Consider the following 22,585-nt stretch of genomic DNA (forward strand, 5'->3'; position numbering starts at 1 on the left):
TTATGTTTTTAAGTGCAATATTTAATTAAATAAAAAAATATTTAAATAAAAAATATTTAATCAGCTAGTACTATTAATAAAAAATTAGACTTAAATTTCATCAACAGTTGAAAGCAAAGAAAACAAGAGCCAAAATAGTAAGTACCATTTGTTTTATATAATGAAAGCAACTAAAATGTAAAATCTAGAAATGTTTAAGGTTAAATAAAGTAAGATAAATAATAAATAACAATTCTTTATGAGATATACTCCCAAGTGACTCAAGTGTTATGTAATTCAATAGGGTAACGTGAGCTACAAATTTGCCAAGTTATTTACAACTTAGGTGACAGGAATATTAGTTAGGCATGATGTAAAAGGTAATAAACTTTTGCATATGTATGCTGTTGTAAGCTTTAACATATTTAGTATAAATAACTATGGTTTCTGTTACAATTTGCTTTCATTCCAGAATGAAAAAAGCAATAATTTAGACTTATTTCCTAATTTTTTATGGTGGTTATAAGATCATTAAAATAGCTCACTTCTGTATAAAATAACACATCGAATACAGTTTTTCCCTAGAAAAAGACAATAAAATTTAATACCTACCATGAAATCTGAGCATTTACATATGAGTAGAAATATTTTTCAACTTAACACGAAAAGCACTCAACACTAACACCACATAATTATGGATAATACTTTAATAAAAATAATTAAATAAAAATTCAGATTTTTTTAATCTACAAAACAATTATTGTTTACTGAAAGCTTATCAAATTTTATGAAGATACATCAAGTACTTTTATAATCATAGTATGTATACTGCCATGCTTACATGGTGGTTACAAGGCTGTGTAAAATACCTGAGCTCAATGTGGTAGGGTTAATAGAAGTATTATTTTGAGTAAAAACTGTATCAGATTTAAAATACTGATATACTATGCCACAATTTCAAGGTTACCCAAGAAATATTGACATGATACATTTTCAAAAACAGAAAATGTGCAGGTTTCTTTGTTAAAACTGGGAAAACGTAATATACTAGTTCAGTAAATTTACAGGAAACTTTTACAAATGTTTCAAGACTAGAATTAATGACAAGAAGCTTTACCATGGTTTAAAATAAACCTTTTGTAAATTCTGGTCTTCAAGAGTTATAGAAATTTGAAATTTATTTGTCTGTTATATTTTGTAAATAACTTGTGAAATGTATGCATTTTTCAACAAGGCTATTAAATATTTATAGCATATAGATATACATATATATACACACATATACATAACTCTTTTGCAATGTGTCACGGGTCAAAGGCCATCAAAATTTAATTGAACTATTATTTTATAAATACATGCCAATAAGTTTGGAATAAAATTGTAGAATATAATTCAAACATTAATATTATATACAAGTTAATTTCTTAACTTAAAAGTAAATATTAAAAGAACATATCTAAATATACATTTTAGTGAGTCACGTGGCATGTGGAATGCAGTACTGGTTAAAATAGATGTTTGTGATGTTGAAATACTACATCTGTAATTTTGTATGAATTAAGAACTCATATTACCAATACTGATAAGCCATTATATAAAATAAGATCTCGTTTCTTTTTATTTTGCTGAGATATGGATTATGTACCAAACACAGTGACCTCATTCACTTCTTTCCATCTTTGGAAATGGTTTCTCATATACACTTACTTCAATACACGACATGTGAATAACCAATCAACAGCTTAGAATGGCTCCTAGTGGTTTTCTCTGTCATTTTAATCTGTAAAAAGGCTACCATGTTCTTTCAAATCACAATTTCAAGGGTCTTTACTCTCATATCAGTTTCTTTTTTTTTTAAACCTAAATACAGTTTAGTTACTAAGTTTAATCAAGTGGAATTCTATGGAATCAGTAAAGTTACTTATGGCTTTTACGTTATGCAATTGTATAAATAAAACCTAAAAAATAAATTATGTTTGATATCCTTCACATGTGAAATTTTAAAAGGTTTGGCAATCTAGCTCCAGCAGCAACTGAGTTTAAAGGTCATAACTGCAAGAGATAATTGTTTGCTTTACCTTTTATTTTTCAATATTTTAAGAAATACAACTTTCATAACGTACTTCTAAATCGTAATACTCTATATACATATCTAATGTATAATAATTGAAATGTGACTGTATATTACAAAATACTTGTCCACTAATATACAGTCAAGACAGGGTCACTTTTAGATATGGTGACAAGTGCATGTGCACTGCATGAATGCAACTTATGTACTTTTAGCCAGGCATGACTGGAAATAGAAAACAATATACATAAATATATAACTTTGAGACTTAAGCTAATTAGACTGGTATCTGTATTTTCTTATTATAATATGTAGTCATTCTAGTAAGACAAAAATATAATTTATATTTATTTCCTACAATTTACGGTTATGAGGTTGGTCAAACTTTTAGATCCCATACAGTAAGGGTAGCAAAAACAAGATAAAAAATATAAAGTCTTACCGAAAGAAAACATTTGAAATGTATTTAAGAGGTTTCAGAGATTACACAAATAATATTCGAGATTTTTGGGATGAAGAATAGTTTTTTAAAATCATAACATGAAATCACATCATACTTGGACTAGTAACAAAACAGTTCGGTATTTTTACAAACAAATCTTTAGTAAAACTTTTTCATTAAAAAATCTGATTTTTTGTGTCCAAAAATTGTAATATTTACTGAAAGTCTATCAAATTTTATGAAAATGCACATACCATATCAAAAGTTATACTATAAATACTTAAGCATGTGCAAATGTGTATATTATACTGAGCTAGTTGCAAAAGGGATAGCGTGTGTATTAGAGTGGAAAATTATTAATTTTTCATTTGGAACAAGTTAACCAGTCTACATATGTTGGAAATAATATATATTGAAACTAATGCTAACTTTAAATTAAAATTTTTTTCTCTTTTTGAAATCTTTAAAGAACTAAAATTTTTACACATTAACTCAATATACTTTAAAGCTTTTTACTATTAAAGTTTACACTTAGGAGCTTTGACCTTCTACTGTTAAGTTTCACCACTCAGTTCCTGTCATCTGACTTGCTTTTAACATCAAAATAATTTATCATAGCATATATAATGAGTTTTGGCTACATTTCAATTTCTTTTCTTGATGAGATAAATATTCCAAATATAGAAAACTATTTACAATTCTAATATCTCAACATTAGTCAGTATTAAAATTCAACTATGTAATTTATGTACACTGCACTAACACAAAACTGATTTTATGCTTGATTAAATATAAAAGAAAAATTATTTCTGGTTGTTTATATACAGTTATTTGAACATGTATTATTAATTAAAAATCATAACAAAACTTGGAGAGAAATATGTATAAACATTGTGAATAAAATTATAAGAATTTCTAAAGGGTTCAAAATACTAGTTTTTAATCTTGTTTCTAAATTTAAGAAGTAATATTTTGTAGCATGCAACTGCTAATGCACTCATTACAAACAGATTTACTACATAACACTCAATATCTTAGACCATTATTTAATGATTACTGTAACTAATATTTAAATATTTCCATTTAAAGTACCTCAAATATAATGTCTGTCTGTTGCTACAAAGTAAATGGGTTTTCTTTCAAGTACAGTAAATAATACACATTTAGATTTTTTAGGGCAACACAAGGCATTACTACAACTCACTTATACAAATTAATAAGGCTATATCAATATTTATCAGGTCTCAAACAACATGAGAGACTGCATTATAGTAAATTTAATTTCTTGATGCTACGGACATGCCAGCAAGAACTCTTCTACAATAATATATAATCTACAGTTAAGAATAATATATTTGGGCTTATCAGTGGCATAACAATGAGCTACATCATAAGTACAAAATATTTCATCAAAATGAGTCCATCAACACCACAATATGTTCTGTATTACAAATATATGATTTATATTTTTTTTGTTTTTTCTGAAAATTTCCACAAACCTATAAAAAGGGTTACCTGTACACAACCATCCCTAATTTTAAAATTATACACAGCTAGTCAACATTTTGGCTACCATTTTCTGACCAAATATTGTTATTGGATAATCACTCATATAACGTATTCACAGCCCCTAGGAGCAGAATGCTTTTTGCAGCAAGGACTATGAACCCTCAGATAAATGTGCTAACCACAAGACCAAGACTGGCTCCAGACAGTTTTAAAGAAATTGGTAACACTGTGCATGAATTACCGTTTTTGGATGTTGAAGTAAGTTCTGGACATTGTGAAGACATGTCTTTGATCATTAAATGATAAAAAGGAGGAAATATGTTACTGTTTGGGGTGAAGAACCACAAGTTATATTTGTAAAATATATCCAATTTTACCATCCACAATCTAACAGTTCAAAATCAAACATAGAAAAATGATAAAAACAATGACACACGAAACAGCAAATACATGAAAACAATATCTAGCAAAATACTGATATGGCCTAAAATAAAGTGATGTATTGTAGAAATTAAAATATATACTAATAATTCTAATCACAATTATTCATTTCTAAAAGTGACTTACATGTTGTTGAATCATGACATAGTCTACTGGAAAAATACCCTCAACTCCAGTTCGTTGATTCTGACCCTGTGGAATCAATTTTTATTGAAACAGAAAACAAAGCTGAAGGTCAGATAAATACATATATATATATATATGTGTGTGTGTGTGTGTGTGTGTGTGTGTGTGTGTGTGTGTGTGTGACTTAAAGTATTCACTATTTGCTTATTAACATTTTTGTATTAAATGAAACACAGCAAACTTTTTTTTTTGGGGGGGGGGAAACAATCAGTAAATGTGTACTAAAGATGTTCTTACCTCCCACCATAGATTATTAGCTTTCTTGTACACATGAATTATGTCACCACAGTCAAATGACAAGTAACCAGTAGCATCTCCTGTAAAAGCTCTCACTGCTTTGACTATTGCTGAAAATGAAAACATTATTTCTTAACAACTAGCACTTGAAAAGGTTTTCTGCAATTACTTCAAGTAGAACCACACAAGTTGTAGTAACCAGATGTAACCAACATCTACACAATAAATACAGAACAAACAATAAATACTGATGAAATAAATGCATTAGTTTAATTCATGGATGTAACATTTGATTCACATTTTAAATAAATACATGCACTGTTTACAACACAGATGCAATATCATAGCAAATAATTTCAATATTATTAACTTGAAAAACAAGAAAAAAAATTGCATTCTAGAATGACAAAAGAGATTATTATAATAGGACAAATTCTTGGTAATCTCATATTTATGAACCAGAGTAATTTCAGTTGTTTCAATATAATAACTTTACGAAAAACAAAATAATTATATTAATACTGTGACTTTAGAATAAAACTTTCATACACATTGATAACTGATTATTTCCTAATTTTCCTGCTTGATATGGAAACTAAACAAAATAATTATATTAATACTGTGACTTTAGAATAAAACTTTCATACACATTGATAACTGTTTGATTATTTCATAATTTTCCTGCTTGATATGGGATTGACCAGATATGACATTTTACACACACTACTTATTTGGGATCTGAAATTGGCAAACTGAGAAAAATTAAAAATAAAAATTATAAAATTTATTATAAACTGTAGGCCTACGAGTTTCCAATACTTCACCAACTGATGACATTTAAACCATAACTATTACATTATTATACTATATATAAACATAAACAGCATTTCAGATAAATACTTGTCTCATCGTCCAGCACTACTAATAAAGAATGTTTATAATAGTTATAGTTGTATTCATAAAATACAATTAAAAACTAACCTAAACTTAAGCTGTATAGCAAAAGAAAATCAAGAAATGTTAGTACAAGACAAGAACATATTATTACTGGTTGTACCATTTGCATTTTGTTTTTATAATAAATGATCATTATATCTTACAGACATATCATCCTAAACTAATTTGTATTCCATATAAAATCCCTTTGTATTAATAATTAATAAAATAATTATTAGTATTATTTCCTGAATCATTCATGACAAACCCTATCTTACTGTAAACAAATAACTTGTTAACATCTTATCAAGTAAGGCTTTTTTATTTTGAGGGGATATTTAATATATTGAAAAATTAATTCAAATGTATAAAATAAACAAAAAAAAACGTTGAAAAAGTAATATCAACTCTGTTTCTATAATTACCTATAACAGTCCTATGAATCCTTGAGAAGTCTTCAAGAGGTTTCTCAGATTCTTCTAGAGATGGAAAAGAGGACTGTGAGCCAGCACGGTAACTTAATATAGGACGTGGCGGCAAATTTGGTGCACCACAGGAACGAACAGTAGCTATACAGTCTTTGTGTATACCCATACCACAAGCTAAAAACAAAACCACTGGATTATACAAGAGAATTATGATAAATATACAAACTTGTACTGTCTTTATTGCAGCTGAAGGCATTTTGATTTGTTCTTATGTTGAACTTGCATATGAACTCCTGAAAGGTATAAAAGTTCTCTTGTATTATGATTGTTTTGTAAGTTGAAGATAACTTGCACGTGAATAGGGACTAAACGATGGTACTTACAACTATACAAAAAGAAAAAATTTACCATGAATTAATCTCTTTTGGAAACATTTTTTTTACAAATCCATTTCTACCTCACTTTATAGAGTGACTGATTTTGGGTCAGAGAATAACTGGTTATTATTTCAAAAATGGAAAGCACTCAGGAAAGAGGTAACAGAGAACTAATCAAACCTTATGGAGATATATTATGCACTAGATAAACCATAATAGAACAAACAAACAGTACTGGTAAACTGTGGGTTTTATACAAAACTAATACACAGATCTTTCAGCACATTAATATCCTTATAACTGACTGCTATTCTATATCTCTGGCAATTATTTGATGGTTCTTACAAATCTAACAACAAATCTCTAATAAATTTTACCAGGGTTTAAAAAATAATAAATTCAAACCTGTATGTCAGATCACTGTAAAACAATGTCCCTTATCTGCATAGTGTATAAATGTGTTTTATGAATTTTAATGCTGCCAAGTTAGTTTCACTTAGTTCAAAACAAAATGACAAACATGGTCAATTAGATCTTCTGGGTTTAGTGTCAAACCCAAGATCTCTACCAAATGTGCAAATTATCTAACCTTTCAACTTATTTGTATAGTGCTTGCTTGGCTTATGAGAAATACTAGCTCTAATCTCACTCAGAAAAGATGCCAAAATATAATTTCATTATAAATATTGTTATCCAATACAAAGTTTCTGCTCTGCATCAGTGACGTAGCATTTGGGACAATTCACTAAGAGAGAACTTGTTTGTAATATTAGCGGAACCAAGTTTGATCTCAAGTAAAGGAAACGTTGAATTACCACCGAAAAAACAACTGTTTGTCTTATAACCTTGAGATAAGGGCAAGGGGCAGATTTTTTTTGTGAAAGAGGAAAAATGTAGTGGTTTGAGATGTTAAAACAGCAACTAGTGGGTTAAATGTTTAACTCAGTTGACAGAATAGTCATTTGACATTTAAAAGATCCTATATTTAGTTTCAAATCAAGGACATTAAGTATGAAATTAACATAGAAGGATGTCAGATATGTATGTGAATGACAGGGGAGAGGGTTGGGTGAATGTCAGTAAATGAGAAGCTGAAACGCAAGAAACTAAAAACCTCATGGATTACTGACATTCGTGGACATAGTTCATTACTATTTGGTCCAGAACTATGAAGCAAGAGGGGAAAATAAACAAAAAGGAAACAATCATATCCTAAAACCATGTAAGAACCCTAAGTAAATGAGGAATACATAATCCTTTGATATGTAGAAATTTAAAAAAAAAAACACCAAGAAACAAGTTCTGGAAATCAATTGTAAAACAGTTTTTGTAACCAAAAACATATTGTACAAAATATAGGTAATCAATGTGAATGTTTGCAAATTAAATCGTTATGAAAATAAAAATTACACAAACTAAGTTATAACCCAATAAACATGAAAATCTTACAGCTAAGCAACTAAGAAAGTTAAAAACAACAGAGAGAAAACGTTATATTTTGTAAAATGTTGTTCAATGCCTTAAGGCAAGTTATTTAGTCAAAATGTTATAAATTATTTGCAATTTTTACATTATTTGAAATAAACTTTACTTAAAAGCCATTTCAAACTCCTACGTAATGGGTGTAAAAAATGGTATACTTATCATAAACCTTTATCTTTCTCTCCGAAATCAATTATTTTAATTTTTAAAATCTTTATGTTTTAATGTATAAAAATAATTTACTTACTTGCACATTTGTAGCCTTGAAAAAATAAACCCCTGGAAAAATAAAACCTGGTAAAAACTCTGGACAGTTTTAGAAGCAATAACAAAAAATTAGTATTGTAGTCAGAAGTTAATGAGTAAACATATGCTAACATAAGTTCTAACAATGCAAGTGAATGTTCCTAACTAAAATATCTGCATAAGAAGGATTAAAACATAGCTTCAGCATGTGTACAAGCAGAAAAAAAATTAAAATTACACATTTTCATTTTAAAAAATGTTATTGTACAAATTCACAGATACGTATTCCATTGTCATGAATAATGTCATGTCCTTATATTTTCAAATATTCACAAATCATTTAAAAAGTTGGTAGTTACCAAACTGCCCGACCATTCAGACAGAAAGGATTAATAACTGTCATGACAGGAAGGTGTTCAATAAATTAACTGTTTATTAGTGTGATTCTAAGAACAACCACCTCTACTGCTCTGTCAACTGGGCTCATATTGTAACAAAAAAATAAAAATCAAAGAACAAACATTATGCACAATTTCCACTATAATATTCTGTAATTTGAATATAAAATTGAAGTTGTCTTTGCCATCACGTGAATAAAGTTTTAATAAAGACGTTTAAAAAGCAAATGCATATAACATTTTTAGGTATCTCTAATTTCAAAATAAAGACCAAAAGTATGTAAACTGTGACCTGCTGTCACTATTTTAACACAACCAAAGCTAAAATTTATATTTTAGTGTATACTTAATTGCATTATGAGCACTTCTTTTTCTTTACAAAGGCTAGATTATCAAAAAGTTTCATTAAAGTAACACATGAAAATATTATAAAGATAATTTATCTTTACTGAGGAGCACTAACCCCATATATGTCCATCAACACTAAGTGTTTTACACCAATAAATCATGTATCATCATTTGATATTTATCAACCCACATTCATAGCATAAACTAACATAGAACAATAAAAGGGAAGGAAACAACAGAATGACCTTGTAAAGGCCTGTACTGTTATTAATTATATTACACCATTTTGATAGTAGTTTCACAGCAATCATGCTACCTATGATAATTAATTACCTGGCAAGGATTGGGAGAAATATAATTGTATTGGTTTGAGAAATACTGATAAGCATGCAATACCATCTGATAAGCATGTAATACCATCTGATAAGCATGTAATACCATCTGGCTTTATAACTGACAAAACCAGAAGTAAATGTTTAATTTTATCACATGTATATGAAGATAGAAACAATCTATAGTAATGACAAAGTTATACTTATTACATTTTGCTATAAGTATTTCCCAGTATTCATATAAATATTGACATAAAAAACAACAGCTTTGTTTTACACTCCATTCCCATATTTATACACATACATACTGTTCAGGTATATCAAACTCACAGTTATATAATATTTACAATTGCACTGAATACAAATACCTATATCATGACTACCTAACTGTCGATACACAGAAGTAAAATAACATAGCTGAAGTGTTTGCAGCATTTTGGATATTTCACTATGATTCAAGTGTTGAGAAAATATGCATATTACAAAAAGGTAAGATATATACAGTAGAAATTGTAGGGAACACTAAGTGAATGCATAAGAGAAGCTACATAAGTAAGGTTGCCCAATGATATGTTAACAAAGTATATTTTATATGTACAAATGATGCTACCATGGTTGTGAGATTATTCATAAAAAAAACCTTGTTAGAGAGACCAAGAATGGAATCATTATCAACAGACTGATATCAATACAACAGAGTAAAAGCCATGAGAAATGTTTAACTTGGATATAGTTACTAAAAAATGGGTTCATCAGAACTTTGATGTAGAATTCATATAAAAAAATGTGAGGATAAATACAAGCAAGTAGACCATCAATTTTTGTCTTTAACTATAACCAATGGCCAAGTGTTTCTGGTTCTGGTTCCAAGAATCACAATGAGATTGTGAAAAATCAACCAATTAAGTGTCAGGCCCTGTTACTGGTAGCTGTGTACACTATCAGGGATGTCATAAGAACACCAGAATGATTCAGTATAAGAACCTGTTTGGAGGCCAAAAACTTGATTCTCCAAAGACAAGAGAAAAGTTCTCCCAAAATGATAAGAAAATATTCCAGTGTTGAATGACCCTCTAGAAGTTTCCAGTCTCCAAACAAGAAGCCACGTCTATAACCATGCTGCTTGTCTCTGTTTTTTGCTTAAACTCTATGTAAATATATTATTGCTGCCTCTTTCTAGAATCAAATAAAATAGCTAGGATCATATTTATAGTGTTAAAATATGACTAGCATATCAATAATTTATTAGTAGTGTTGATTAATTTAATGGAGGTTGTTGAAAGTATAATAGAAGAATAGTTAATGGCTCAAACTAACAAGTTTGACAGTTTTTGATAATGTTTCAAGATACTTTCAGTAATCTCGATGTAGTCAAGTATCTTGATAGTGTATTAAAAAATGTTGTTTCTGAATCTCAGTCCCAGCATCCATTCTCTGTTCTAACTGTAAACTTGGTTAGTGACTTGGATACTCCACTCACAACCACATTTCTGGGCTTAATACAAATCAGTTCTGACTGACGGTAAAGTTGAACCCCATCAACTATCTATATGGCCCACCTGTTATGCATTTAACAGTTATCTTTACACAAATATTTAAACATAAGTTCTGTATTTAGATTCAAACAAATGTGTTTCATTGCACATACACACACATCTTACTTTGTACTTCAGTTATGGTAACATGCAAAAAGTTACAGTATGAAGATTTTCACTGATTTCAATAGGGTGACAACACCATTATCCTAAACAACAAAATAATGATAGAAATGCAGTGCTATAGGTATATGTATAATTACATAAACACAAATATTTTACAAAGCATTTAACAATGCAATACTCTTTGGCATGATCAAATATTTCTGTAATTTCATGCCAAGCATCCTGATTTACTATAGTTCCAAGCAATTTTACTGTGCTTTGCATGGCATTTACATCACCACATTCATGTGATTGGCAGGATAGTATGTGTGAGTGTCACTCACCATGCAGGTCTACTGAACACGGGCAATCAACAAAAGTAGACAAGCTATATGTAACATTAAATATTACTTTAATTTGGCATCATCCTCATATCACAAAATGTTAAAGGCTAACAAACACAAAATGTCTGTCTGATTGGTTATTCATTAAAAATATATCTTTTTTTTTGGGGTACCCATCTGAGTTTCCTCAACAAATCTAATAGAAACTGATGTTTAGATGTTAGAAAGATAACATGCATTTAAATTAGATGTATATATTATATACATGCACGTCATGGTCGTGCACACACACATACACTGATATACAAGTTTAGTTAATGGGTTAATTTTTTGAAAAATGGCTTTGCAAATGCTCTTTCTTAAACTATGTCCCAGGAGATGCAAGTACCCTTTTACACTTTTATTAAACTTGCATGTTATTTGTCTAAATATACAAATAAAAAATTATGTTCCATGAAAACCTTGAAATGGCAAACAACTTCATGTACAACACACTCCTATATCCACTGAGAAAAGAACAAGTTGGGCACATGAAATGATTTACAATTTTGGTTAAGTGCAGTTTTTCTGCAGAATTAAGAAATAAATTTAGTGGAATGCAGTCACTTTTGTTTTAAACTATAAATAACAGAATGATTAACTGGTAATAAGCTATGCATCTTCCTATGAAAAGCACATACAACTATTTCATACATATTGAGAGCAAAGCAATACAGATGTGACACTAGTACTGAAAACAAATCTATTACAATAATACTTAGTTTCTGTCTTTCCTGAAAATACACATGCACCTTACTATTTCGATGTACCTGTGCAGACATTTCATTTTAACAGATGTAAACACACTTTAGTAGACATTTTATACAAAATATTAAATGCTTACCACAATTTTTAAAAAGGTCTAATGTATTTATTTACTGAAGTAAATAAATTAAGTGCAGTAAAGATTAGCTCTAATTAAACTAAACAAAGGCAAAAATGTACACAAGATACAGTTAACTTTATTCTTTATCAAATCTAGTTTGTTCTTAACAAAGTCTTCAGTAAAATCAGGCCTCAGATGTGGACATGAATTTCAATGTCAGCAATTACGAGTCTTTCATATTATTTTAAAAATCCTGTATTTAGAGAAGTATTATTGCAATAAAGATAATAATCTGACCACAAATGTTTTGTGGGTCTCTGCTAGTGTAGGTATATATTTCTTAATTCTGATATACAGAATCAAGGAAAATACCATCTTTTTTTAGGAAAAAACATAAGTGTTATATATTTCTTGTAGTCATAAATATATATTGAAACACATTTACATAAAAACAGCCTTTTGATAACATTTGATGCTGTGAATCCCTGTGAATTTTGCCTTGTGAACAACATATTTTACTTTTAACAGAAAGTTTGCTTTGATAGGCTTAAGTCAAGGAGCATTGTTTGACTACCTTTATAGCTTTAAGGAAGATTCACATAGTCTGCTGTTTGTTATATGATTGAGGATGAAACAGAGCTTTTTCAAACTGTTCTGTTGATTAGAATATTACAACACTTTATTACATGTAAACAAAAACCTTCCATAGTGCAGTCTTATTTTCTGCTCACTACACAAAGTTTCTTTATCTTACTAACTTCTTATTTTACTTTTAAGTACATTAAAAATTAAAAATAACATGTTTGATATTCACACAATAAACAAGACTTCTCAAAAATAAAACACAGCCCTAAAAAAAATGTAAATGTTTTGGTGGAATTATACAACACCACCATCTGGAGCAATAGCTGAGGTTAGAACCAACTTATGTACCTGTATCATCTCCAATTTACATTATTCTGTGATACATTTTTAGCACTATCTCAACTTCTGACACAACTAAAGAGCTTATAAAGTAAATTCTAAGTATTTCATTTCTTCTGCACCTGGACCACCAACTTTATTCAAAATTATATTTTTATTTTTCTAAATTTTTATTAATGTCCTTACAATTAGTTTCAATTTAAACATAACCTGGTTCATCAGTTTAACATTATTCCAATCTGCAATACAAGATGTGCTTGCCATAAATTCTGCTAAAATCAATTCATTCAATCTATGCTTTGAGTTTACGGTTGAGTGTATATTTCCCATACATGCAGAAATGTAAAATTCAGGACAATTGAATGCAAAATGAGGTAGAAAAGCACATTTATGAACTTGTTTTACTTGCAAGGTCAAGTTAAACTGCAATATATGCAATTACTTTATGTAACCTATTATTGTTAACATACCTCGAACATATGGTAAGCAAACCTTTGTGCTACCAACTTTATAATCTACTTGTAGCTTTGTACGTAATAAGTTCTTTAATTTACAGCTACATTTTTTATACAACTTATCAATAATTGCATGATTACTGCTACATTGTTTTTACAAAACCTATCAGTAATCTCAGGATTATACCCTCTGTCCTAAAGTAGATTTAAAAAAAAACTTAATTCCAATCTTACATCATAATTATAATTACAGATTTTTAGTGCTACAAATACAAATGAAAAAAAAAACAATTTTTGTAGTCATGGATGACATATGTTGTGTGGTGGATTAACCATGAAAAAATGGTTTTCCAGAAAATAAAGATGAGAAAAAACCCATTATCCCATTTAACTATCATGTCTAGAATATTCAACCCTCTTTCACCTCCAGGAAAAATTGTATAGTAGAACTAACCAAATTAAGTTGATCTTTAAATTGTATTAATGTGTTGTTGTCACTATGCCACATCAAATATATGTCATTCACATATTTTAACTGCAGAGAAAATTTAACCCCACAAATATTTAATGCATTCATTTCAAGTTTAAACATAAACTACACATGTAAAATGGTAGACAAGGGGAACTCTATAGCAAAACCTGTCCCATAACACACGAGGAGTGTTCTTGAATAATTTTAAATGCAGCCCATCTAGCTTAGCTTCTGTTAAAGCACTATACCTTTTCTTGAATCACTGCTACAAGAATTTTATCATATGTTTATTGTATAATAAATTTCACATTTTTTAACTTTTAGGTCCCATTTCATTTTAATAATTGTTAAGAAATAGTTGTAAGTGAGACATACAGTTGGAGTCAATTTCTTTGAAAAAAAACAGCAATAAATTAAGTATGTAATTATGTACAAAGTTAAAAGGAAATGGTTTATTAAATTATCTGACCAGCTTATCCAACGAGTCATTTATTACAGCTGTTTTAACGTGACTGACTCAGGTGTCTCTGTTTCCTCTCTGTATCAGTTGTGAATATTTGTTTAATTGGCTGATTATACAAGAAAGATACAAGTGATTAATCATAAGGTAAAAATTAATGAAATGTACATATTATTTGTGTGAGGAGATTGAGGTGATCCTAAGTCTGGCAACATGACAATTCAGTACCCGTGACCTTGTGTTCCAGAAAGAGAAATACAGGGTTTTTACAGTGTTAATATGTATTTTTTAGAATCAAGAAAACATACTTTCTCAAAGGTATGAAGAAAAGTAATGAAAATCAGTTTTGTTTTGTTTTAAACCATGTCACACAAAGTGTGCAATCAGAATTTAAGCTTGCCATAGTAAATGGGTTAATACCTAATTCATAGGACTGATTTAAGGTATGGCAAACGTATATATGCCTAGAAACAGTATGGAGTATATCATGCAAAACTGTAACTCTTAATTCAAATATTAGCATTTTTAGTGTCTTATAGCCAAGCTTGAAATGTTTAACAAAAGATTTTAATTAACAGGTACTTACCCAGTTAAATCATAGTATCAACAAACTGGTTAAAATATTGTGATCATGTTTTTAAACTCAGGAAGCATGACAGACAATAACATGCACAAACAGCAAAACAGTCCATTTAATTATGTGATGTTTCAAACTATTTATTTATCTTTAAACTTCAATAAAATTTTTGGGTCCACTAGCAAGGAGCTAAGATTTCTCACCCAGGCTCATTCAACTGTCAACATGAATTATTAAAGCATTACTATGGTGTTCAAATTTACATTCTGGAATGGCATGAAAGGATTAACCCTATAAAATGGAAAGAATGACAAAATATTCTCTTGTCCTGACACTTTCACACACTCCTGTATATTGACTTTGTTTTAATATGATTGAATATGTAATGAAGATGTTTCTGTTAATTATTTGTCATCAATTTGTGGAATAGAATTTGACAAGAACAAAAAAGAGGAGTAAAAAGGTTAACCATTTTCAATAAACTTAATGAAAAATTGCTGTTGTAAAGAAAATGTGGAATAGATTATATGTTATGTTGTAAGGTAACAGGTACTATCAACATTGTACTTTTAAAAGTATAATCATGTTTTCAAGAAAGGTAAAACATTCAATTCCAAGACTTCCTATAAAGATGTTGGTGCTGATTACAATTGAAAAACAGAGAATGACCATGCCTTCTGCCTGATCATAAAACAAATCTTTCAGTTAGAAATAATTAACATGGTAAAAAAAATGTCATGAATTCTGAGATGAAATGTAATGATAGTCCAGTCAAATACTGTTGTAAAAACCTCTAAAAGACAACTTTTTGAAGCTCATTGGAAGAGTTTCTTTACACATACTGTGTTATGAAGACCTCTAACAACATCCCATAAAAAATAAAATTGTTTTAATATATGTAAAATTAGAGATAAAATAGTTACAACAAACTTTGGATTTTTTGGGAACAAAGGTTGATAAAATGTTCTTTTGCAACTTCCATTTCTTCCAGAAAGAGTACAAAAATAAATCTTACTGTATACTCAGTTTATTTCTGTTGATTTACAGTTAAACAGTGTTGCAGTAAACTTATGGAAAAATAATTATTATTATGAGCAAACTTCTGCTCCTCAAAATGGTTACTAGATTGTATGCAGATTCCTAAAAGGTATCCATCTTCTCACAGTAATTTCAATATAACTGACCAAAAGATGGAAACTTGAGAACTTTACTGCAAATTAAAAGTTTATCATATACTCAGGGAATATATACAAAAATGACATATTACATTTCTGAATTTTATAACCAATAACCTCTATTAACTTCAGGTTATTTATGTTCCAAGATTGTTGTAGTTAAACTCCACATTTATAAGGATAAATCTTAAATTAAGCAAATGCATCATTTTTTAATTAAGTTATTGTGGTAAGACTGGACAGTAATTGCCATGGTTAGTACACTATTAAATCACCTAAAATTTAATCTAAATATTGGTGCTAATCTGCTACCAACTTGTCCTGAGAAATCCTGTGCATGGTAGCAGGAAACGTGGTTTAATCCTAAGTCTCTTTGTTATTTTCTTGTCTTGCCTCTCATCTTAGTAAACAGTAGCAGATCAGCAGCCAAAATGTAAGACATAATACACTGGTATTGCATTAATATCCAATACTAATAATACACAATTTGTAATGAATGTAGAAAGACATAACTGTACATTAGTGTATAGCCATCTCATTTTCCATCACAGACAGAATAATATAATTCACAAAGGAATTAAGGTCACATTACCTCTTAAAATTCTATAAGATCAAAGACTAACTCAGAAACATAATAAAGCCACCTCTTAACTAAGTATCTTCCAAATATAATACCACTAGTAATCAATAATATATAATACAAGTTTCAATGCATCAAACATATTTTCCAATGTACCAGTTCCTGAAATATTAGATACTCCATCAACAAAATAAAAACAGTACAACTCTCAAAGACTTAACATGACTTAATACAACTTTATTTTCAACCTAACAAAACTTATTACCAAAAAACAAGAAATCTCAAACCTGGAATCAACCTTTCAATCATACTCAGTAACTTTTACAAAGAACACTAAAAGTAACCCCCTCAAAAAAACACAACCCAGAAACCAAAATTCTGCTCAGATCTCAAGTATATTGATAGTACATTTGTAATGTGGCAACACAGTATGAACAAAATTTCAAAGTACGTAAGCACAGATAACATTCATCAATACAATTCACAACAGATATAAGAAACAATTTTAAAAAAAAGATTGCATTCAAAGATGTGATGGTTTCCATGACCAATAACTTACGTACTAGAGGAACTTACAGAAAACCTATAGACACAGATGAAAAATATCAAATACAAACCAAATAACCCCAATATGTAATGATGGGCACAAAGGTTTCTCGAATGAACAAAGTTTATAACATAATATATGTTAAGAGGAATAAAGAAAAACACGTCACTGTGACTCTTCTTGATAATGGATTCACTTACAAAGAAGACAAATACCATAAACAAGCAGGAGAAAATCAGAGACATACAGTCACACGTGAAAGGCAATATTCAAACAGTATAAAGTCAGAAGAGCTGTCAATGCAATAGTTCCACAGCTAGTGGCACACTACACAACCTGAAAAACCCAAAGACCTGGTGGAAAGCAATACTTACAACATTCTTTGCAGATGTAAATTTTAATACAATGAAGAATAAGAGAAAAAAAGAGAGAAAAAAATCAACAAAAGCCACAATTTAGAAATATAACAAACATAAAAGATATTGTTGATCAATCTACACTTGCCCATTGGGTCACAGATCATATGATAAAATGGTACAATGCTAAAAGAATAAGATACCCAAACAAACAAGAAAAAAACAGAAACTTTATATATCCAGCTAACTGATAATACACCATTTAGATAATTAATTGACTCAAATTCCAGCACAGCAACAGCCCATACAAGTGGATCATGCCTGCCTTTGTTGTTTTTATAACAAGTAAATCCAAGATCAAATTTCAGCTCCTATCACCACACACAGTTCTTCTCTAGATTCTTCTAAATATGAAAGCAGATTAATAGCTAAAACATAAACTAATAGGTAAATCATTTTAAAAAACTAGTAATTAATTTGTAATTAGACTTAGTTTATCATATATAGACTACTAACCACAACAATGCTAATTTAAGTAGTACAGGCTTTGCATCTATTTCATAGGTATATGTTTAGAATGATAATAAACCATAATCCTAGGCTACAGTGAAAATAATTTCTATTGTGGAGCATCAAAACCTGAATGGTAAATCAAACCTGTGACCTTTGTTATATGAAGCCTTGTCTGTTGCAGGAATATTTCAAACTATTTCCAATATAAAAGAGACAATCTCTCACAAAAATGCACCTACCTAAGTAGTTTGCCACAGTCCATGCAATTCGATGGTTTAGTAAATGTGAACATGTTGAATTTGTGATCTGTGAGTCTCATTGAAGCAGGACAGACACTGTCACTGAAAGAAAGTAAAAGAAAACCATTAAAATAACTTATAGATGAATTTTTTATGTTGAATTTGTGATCTGTTGACTCTCATGGAAGTGAGACAGACACTGACACTAAATGAAAGTAAAACAAAAACCATTAAAATAACTTATAGATGAATCTTTTTCAAATATATCCTTTCTATTTTGTAGGAAGTATGACAGCAAAATTAGGTAACAAAATTATAAATAATATTTTGATGAAGACAGCTTTCCAAAAATCCAGTGACCATGTGATCTTGCAGAAAAAAGTTCTCAGCCATATTTTCTTAGGAAAGCAAATGCTATTTCCAGAGATACTATTGAATATGGTAGTCTCCATTATATTCATACTTAAGTGAACTAGATATGACATCATTTTTAACCTATACTAGTGAACATATACATTTGCACTAATTAAGGGTATCAGAAAATTAAACACCAATTGCCTTACCTCATGTGCATTTCTTCTAATCTGAAATATTTATTAAACTATACCAAATATCAGTACAGGAAACTGAATAACTAAATTACACTATATGATTCATCAATATCCATATGAGACAGTTTCAAGTTTGAAGATGAAAGAAATAAATGCATAAAAGCCATTATAATCATATTAATAAAAATAATTTTAGCATCGTTTTGCTTTTCCATTATAATGCCTGGTATTCTATATTTTTCTACAATGTTAGTTGTTTATTTAAATAGAACCTCCTCTTTTATTGTTAAACTGGCACAAATAAAGAAAGACAAAGACTATATCAGAAGATTAATGACTTGACAAGACTCCTTGATGTTGCAATGTACAAGGAAGAACTACACCTGAATCATTAAAACTTAGAGAATGATGCAGGAATTATATGTAATATGAATGTCTTGTAACTTATGGTAATATGTTTTTCTTGGCTGTTTGATGTACAAAAACTGGATCAAGTTCACATGTTGTTCAGATATTCCTAAAGTATAAAAAATAAGGCTTGGAGCACTGCTTTTCATCAACACACAAGATACATCATACTGTTTTTCAATGTTACTAACACAAGTTTGAATGAACATTAGGATATTTCTCCACAACTCACCACAAAAGGATTCAATGTAACCACTGTAGTAGTTTGACTTTAAAAAATGTCTTATTATCAGACACTAATGGGTTAACTAATTAGATAAGCTAGTACAGCATTCACTCATCTACTGTGTAAAATGTTCTGAGTTTGAATCTCATTGGTAGGAGTAGAAAAAATTGGATTACCAGGAAATAAAAAAACTTGTGCTGAACCAGTGATCAAATAAAGCCCATTGGTGTATCATTTGTGAAGGAAGTTAGGATTTATAATGAATTTTTAATTTGCAATACCACATACTAAAAAGTATAGTTTTATCTTTAGTTCATTTGTTTTAAACTAAAATATACACGACCAAGTTTAAAGTAGAATTTGTTTAAACCTGCTATGGACTGGATGAGTAAAAATAGAGAAATATTTTTTCCAATTTTCTAGTGTCTTAAGAAATACACAACAATAAACATGTTTTCAACTGTATGGGCAAACAATATCAAAATCTCTACAGAGCATAGGCCATTTATATTTTGCTATTACATAATGGCCAAAATAAGACATTTGGTGTATTTTGTCTTCTAAAATTAAATATTATGTTTGAATAATTCAAACCTATTCCACTGACAACATCTAGATTGTCAAAAATAATTCCTAAAGTAGTTTTTTTATTTGTTATATTTAGCTTTTAATATATTGTTAGTTAATATATATCCAGTCTCATATTAGAGCTCAAACCTGTAAGTGTTCTGCTCTGACTTATTCTTAAAATATTAAAACTTTCTAATATCTAACTAATTTTTCTCACAAATCCAGTATTCCTAACATAATAATTCCAGTTATTGGTATTTCTTAATGATTTTTAACTTAAAACAGTTGGGCATGTCCCAAGTATGCACTTACTTCCACATTTTTTTAATTATAACTCTACAGTCAATGTTATTTTTGGCATTTATTTTAAGCTCAGCCTGACCAACATTATCACATAGCATATTAAAAGACTGACCACATAGTAATACTGTCTATTAAAGAGACAAACACATACATGCACACAATTGTACAAACACAGATGCTCTCAAAAAGTAATCAAACTCAGTAGCCAAATAAGCTAACATAAGTAAATATTTAATCCATAAATAATGGTTTCAAAAAACAATTCACACAGTATATAATTAAGATTTATCTCAATAAATACTCTGTTCTACTTATGTGGGTGTCCATAACATTTTCAGCCTATGAAAGATGTTCCAAGTGTGAAAACTGATAAGGTTGTTTGGTATTAAGCACAAATGTGATCTGATATTTAAACCCAGTTTTTAGTGGTAAAAGTTCACAGACATGCCACTTGCCCCTCAGTGGCAAGTGTGAAGAAAATGGTTAATCAGGATGACGTAACATTTTTTCACATTTCATCACTCGATGTACAATTTTATCATGTATTAAAGCACCCTTTATTTCATCTCTACTAACAGCAAAGGTAACAATGCAAAATAAAACCAACTATACTTCAAATATGTATGCTTAGCATTTAAAACCCTAATTTAAAACCAGATTTTAATAGAAAATATTCTCACAACTGCATGATAAAAATCAAAGTAACTTACAGAGCCTTTTCAATTGCATGTGTCCACTTCTTCTTCATTTCCTGTGTTTTTGAGTACATGGTATATGCAGTTTTATTTTGTCGATGTACTAGATACCAATAGTTACTCCACTACAATTTAAAAAAAAAAAAAGATAATACCTGAAGTGAGAATAAAGCACATACAAAATTAAATGAATGGATCCTCAAATGGCCCCACATAATTTCATGTTTACAAAAATTTTGTTGGTTTTTAAAAATAAAAACTTTTTTTTAATACCATAAAGCCTGTTTCATACACTTATTACAAAATACATAAAATCAGTTGATCCTAAAATGACTCCACATAATCTCATCTTCATAAAAATTGTGTTCTGAATTGTTAATTTTTAACACTAAGAATATTCAATTTTTTTCTTTTTCCTCATAAAAGCCTGTTTCACACACTTTTTAGAAAATCAAATAAAATAACTTGACCCTAAAATGACCTCACAATCTCATCTCCATAAAAATTATGATTTGGATTGTTGATTTTGAAAAATCAGATTTTTTTTTTTCTTCTTTCATAAAAGCCTTCTTTCATACACTTATTAGAAAATAAGTTAATGGTTGTTGGTTTTTTTTCTTCTTACATTGCATGTTATTTCTAATTAAACTTGTTTCCTTTTTCTTTTAAAAGCAATATTTTAAAGAAATGACACTTTTTGCTAAATTTCTCTTTCTTACATTTTTCAACTGAAACTGTGTAAATATTGATATAGGGAATTAGGCTGTTCACAGCTCCAATGATGTTAGTGGTTGAACACTGTTCAGTAAGAAATATTATGTAATATAAAATAAAAGGTTTTTAAAAATTACACTAATTAAGTAGTTGAACTTTTAGTATCTTATAAAAAAGTTTAATAAAGTTTTGAATGTGTTTTACCAATTACAATAGCATAAAATCTTAGCTAATATTCCATATTTTAATAGTATTTAAGTTATTAATTCTACAAGACAATATTTTTAAAAATCATAAATTTCACTTAGTGGGACACATAACATTTTCTTTTAGCATGTCATCACTCATATTTTATCCACCATCCTTGAAAAGGTACAAAATTTAAACAAATTTCTCTCTATAAAATCATCATTTCACAGATAAAACATATTTATTATAGTCTTCAACTTTGTTTGGTTACAGCAGTGGTGTACAAAGTCCGGCCCACGACGAGTCGCCAAGTGGCCCGAGATGTTCAACAGGAAAGTCAAACACAGAGAGTTTGTGCCTGCGCGAAGAT

General features: G+C 29.2%; 1 protein-coding gene across 6 annotated transcripts in view; it reads right to left on the bottom strand.

Moving 5' to 3' along the window:
* Positions 1 to 22,585, bottom strand: part of LOC143248879 (protein vav-like) — a 111,784-nt gene that overhangs the window by 12,756 nt on the left and 76,443 nt on the right. For all 6 annotated transcript variants that reach the window (XM_076497762.1, XM_076497760.1, XM_076497761.1 and 3 more), the window contains 6 exons: positions 21,328 to 21,437; positions 18,560 to 18,661; positions 8,336 to 8,367; positions 6,227 to 6,403; positions 4,866 to 4,975; positions 4,569 to 4,634 (listed from right to left, as the gene is read on the bottom strand). In XM_076497762.1, the coding sequence (XP_076353877.1) occupies positions 4,569 to 4,634; positions 4,866 to 4,975; positions 6,227 to 6,403; positions 8,336 to 8,367; positions 18,560 to 18,661; positions 21,328 to 21,437 (597 nt within the window). The remainder of the gene's footprint in view (positions 1 to 4,568; positions 4,635 to 4,865; positions 4,976 to 6,226; positions 6,404 to 8,335; positions 8,368 to 18,559; positions 18,662 to 21,327; positions 21,438 to 22,585) is intronic.

Source organism: Tachypleus tridentatus, chromosome 4 (genome assembly GCF_004210375.1).
Source record: "Tachypleus tridentatus isolate NWPU-2018 chromosome 4, ASM421037v1, whole genome shotgun sequence".
NCBI lineage: Eukaryota > Metazoa > Arthropoda > Merostomata > Xiphosura > Limulidae > Tachypleus > Tachypleus tridentatus.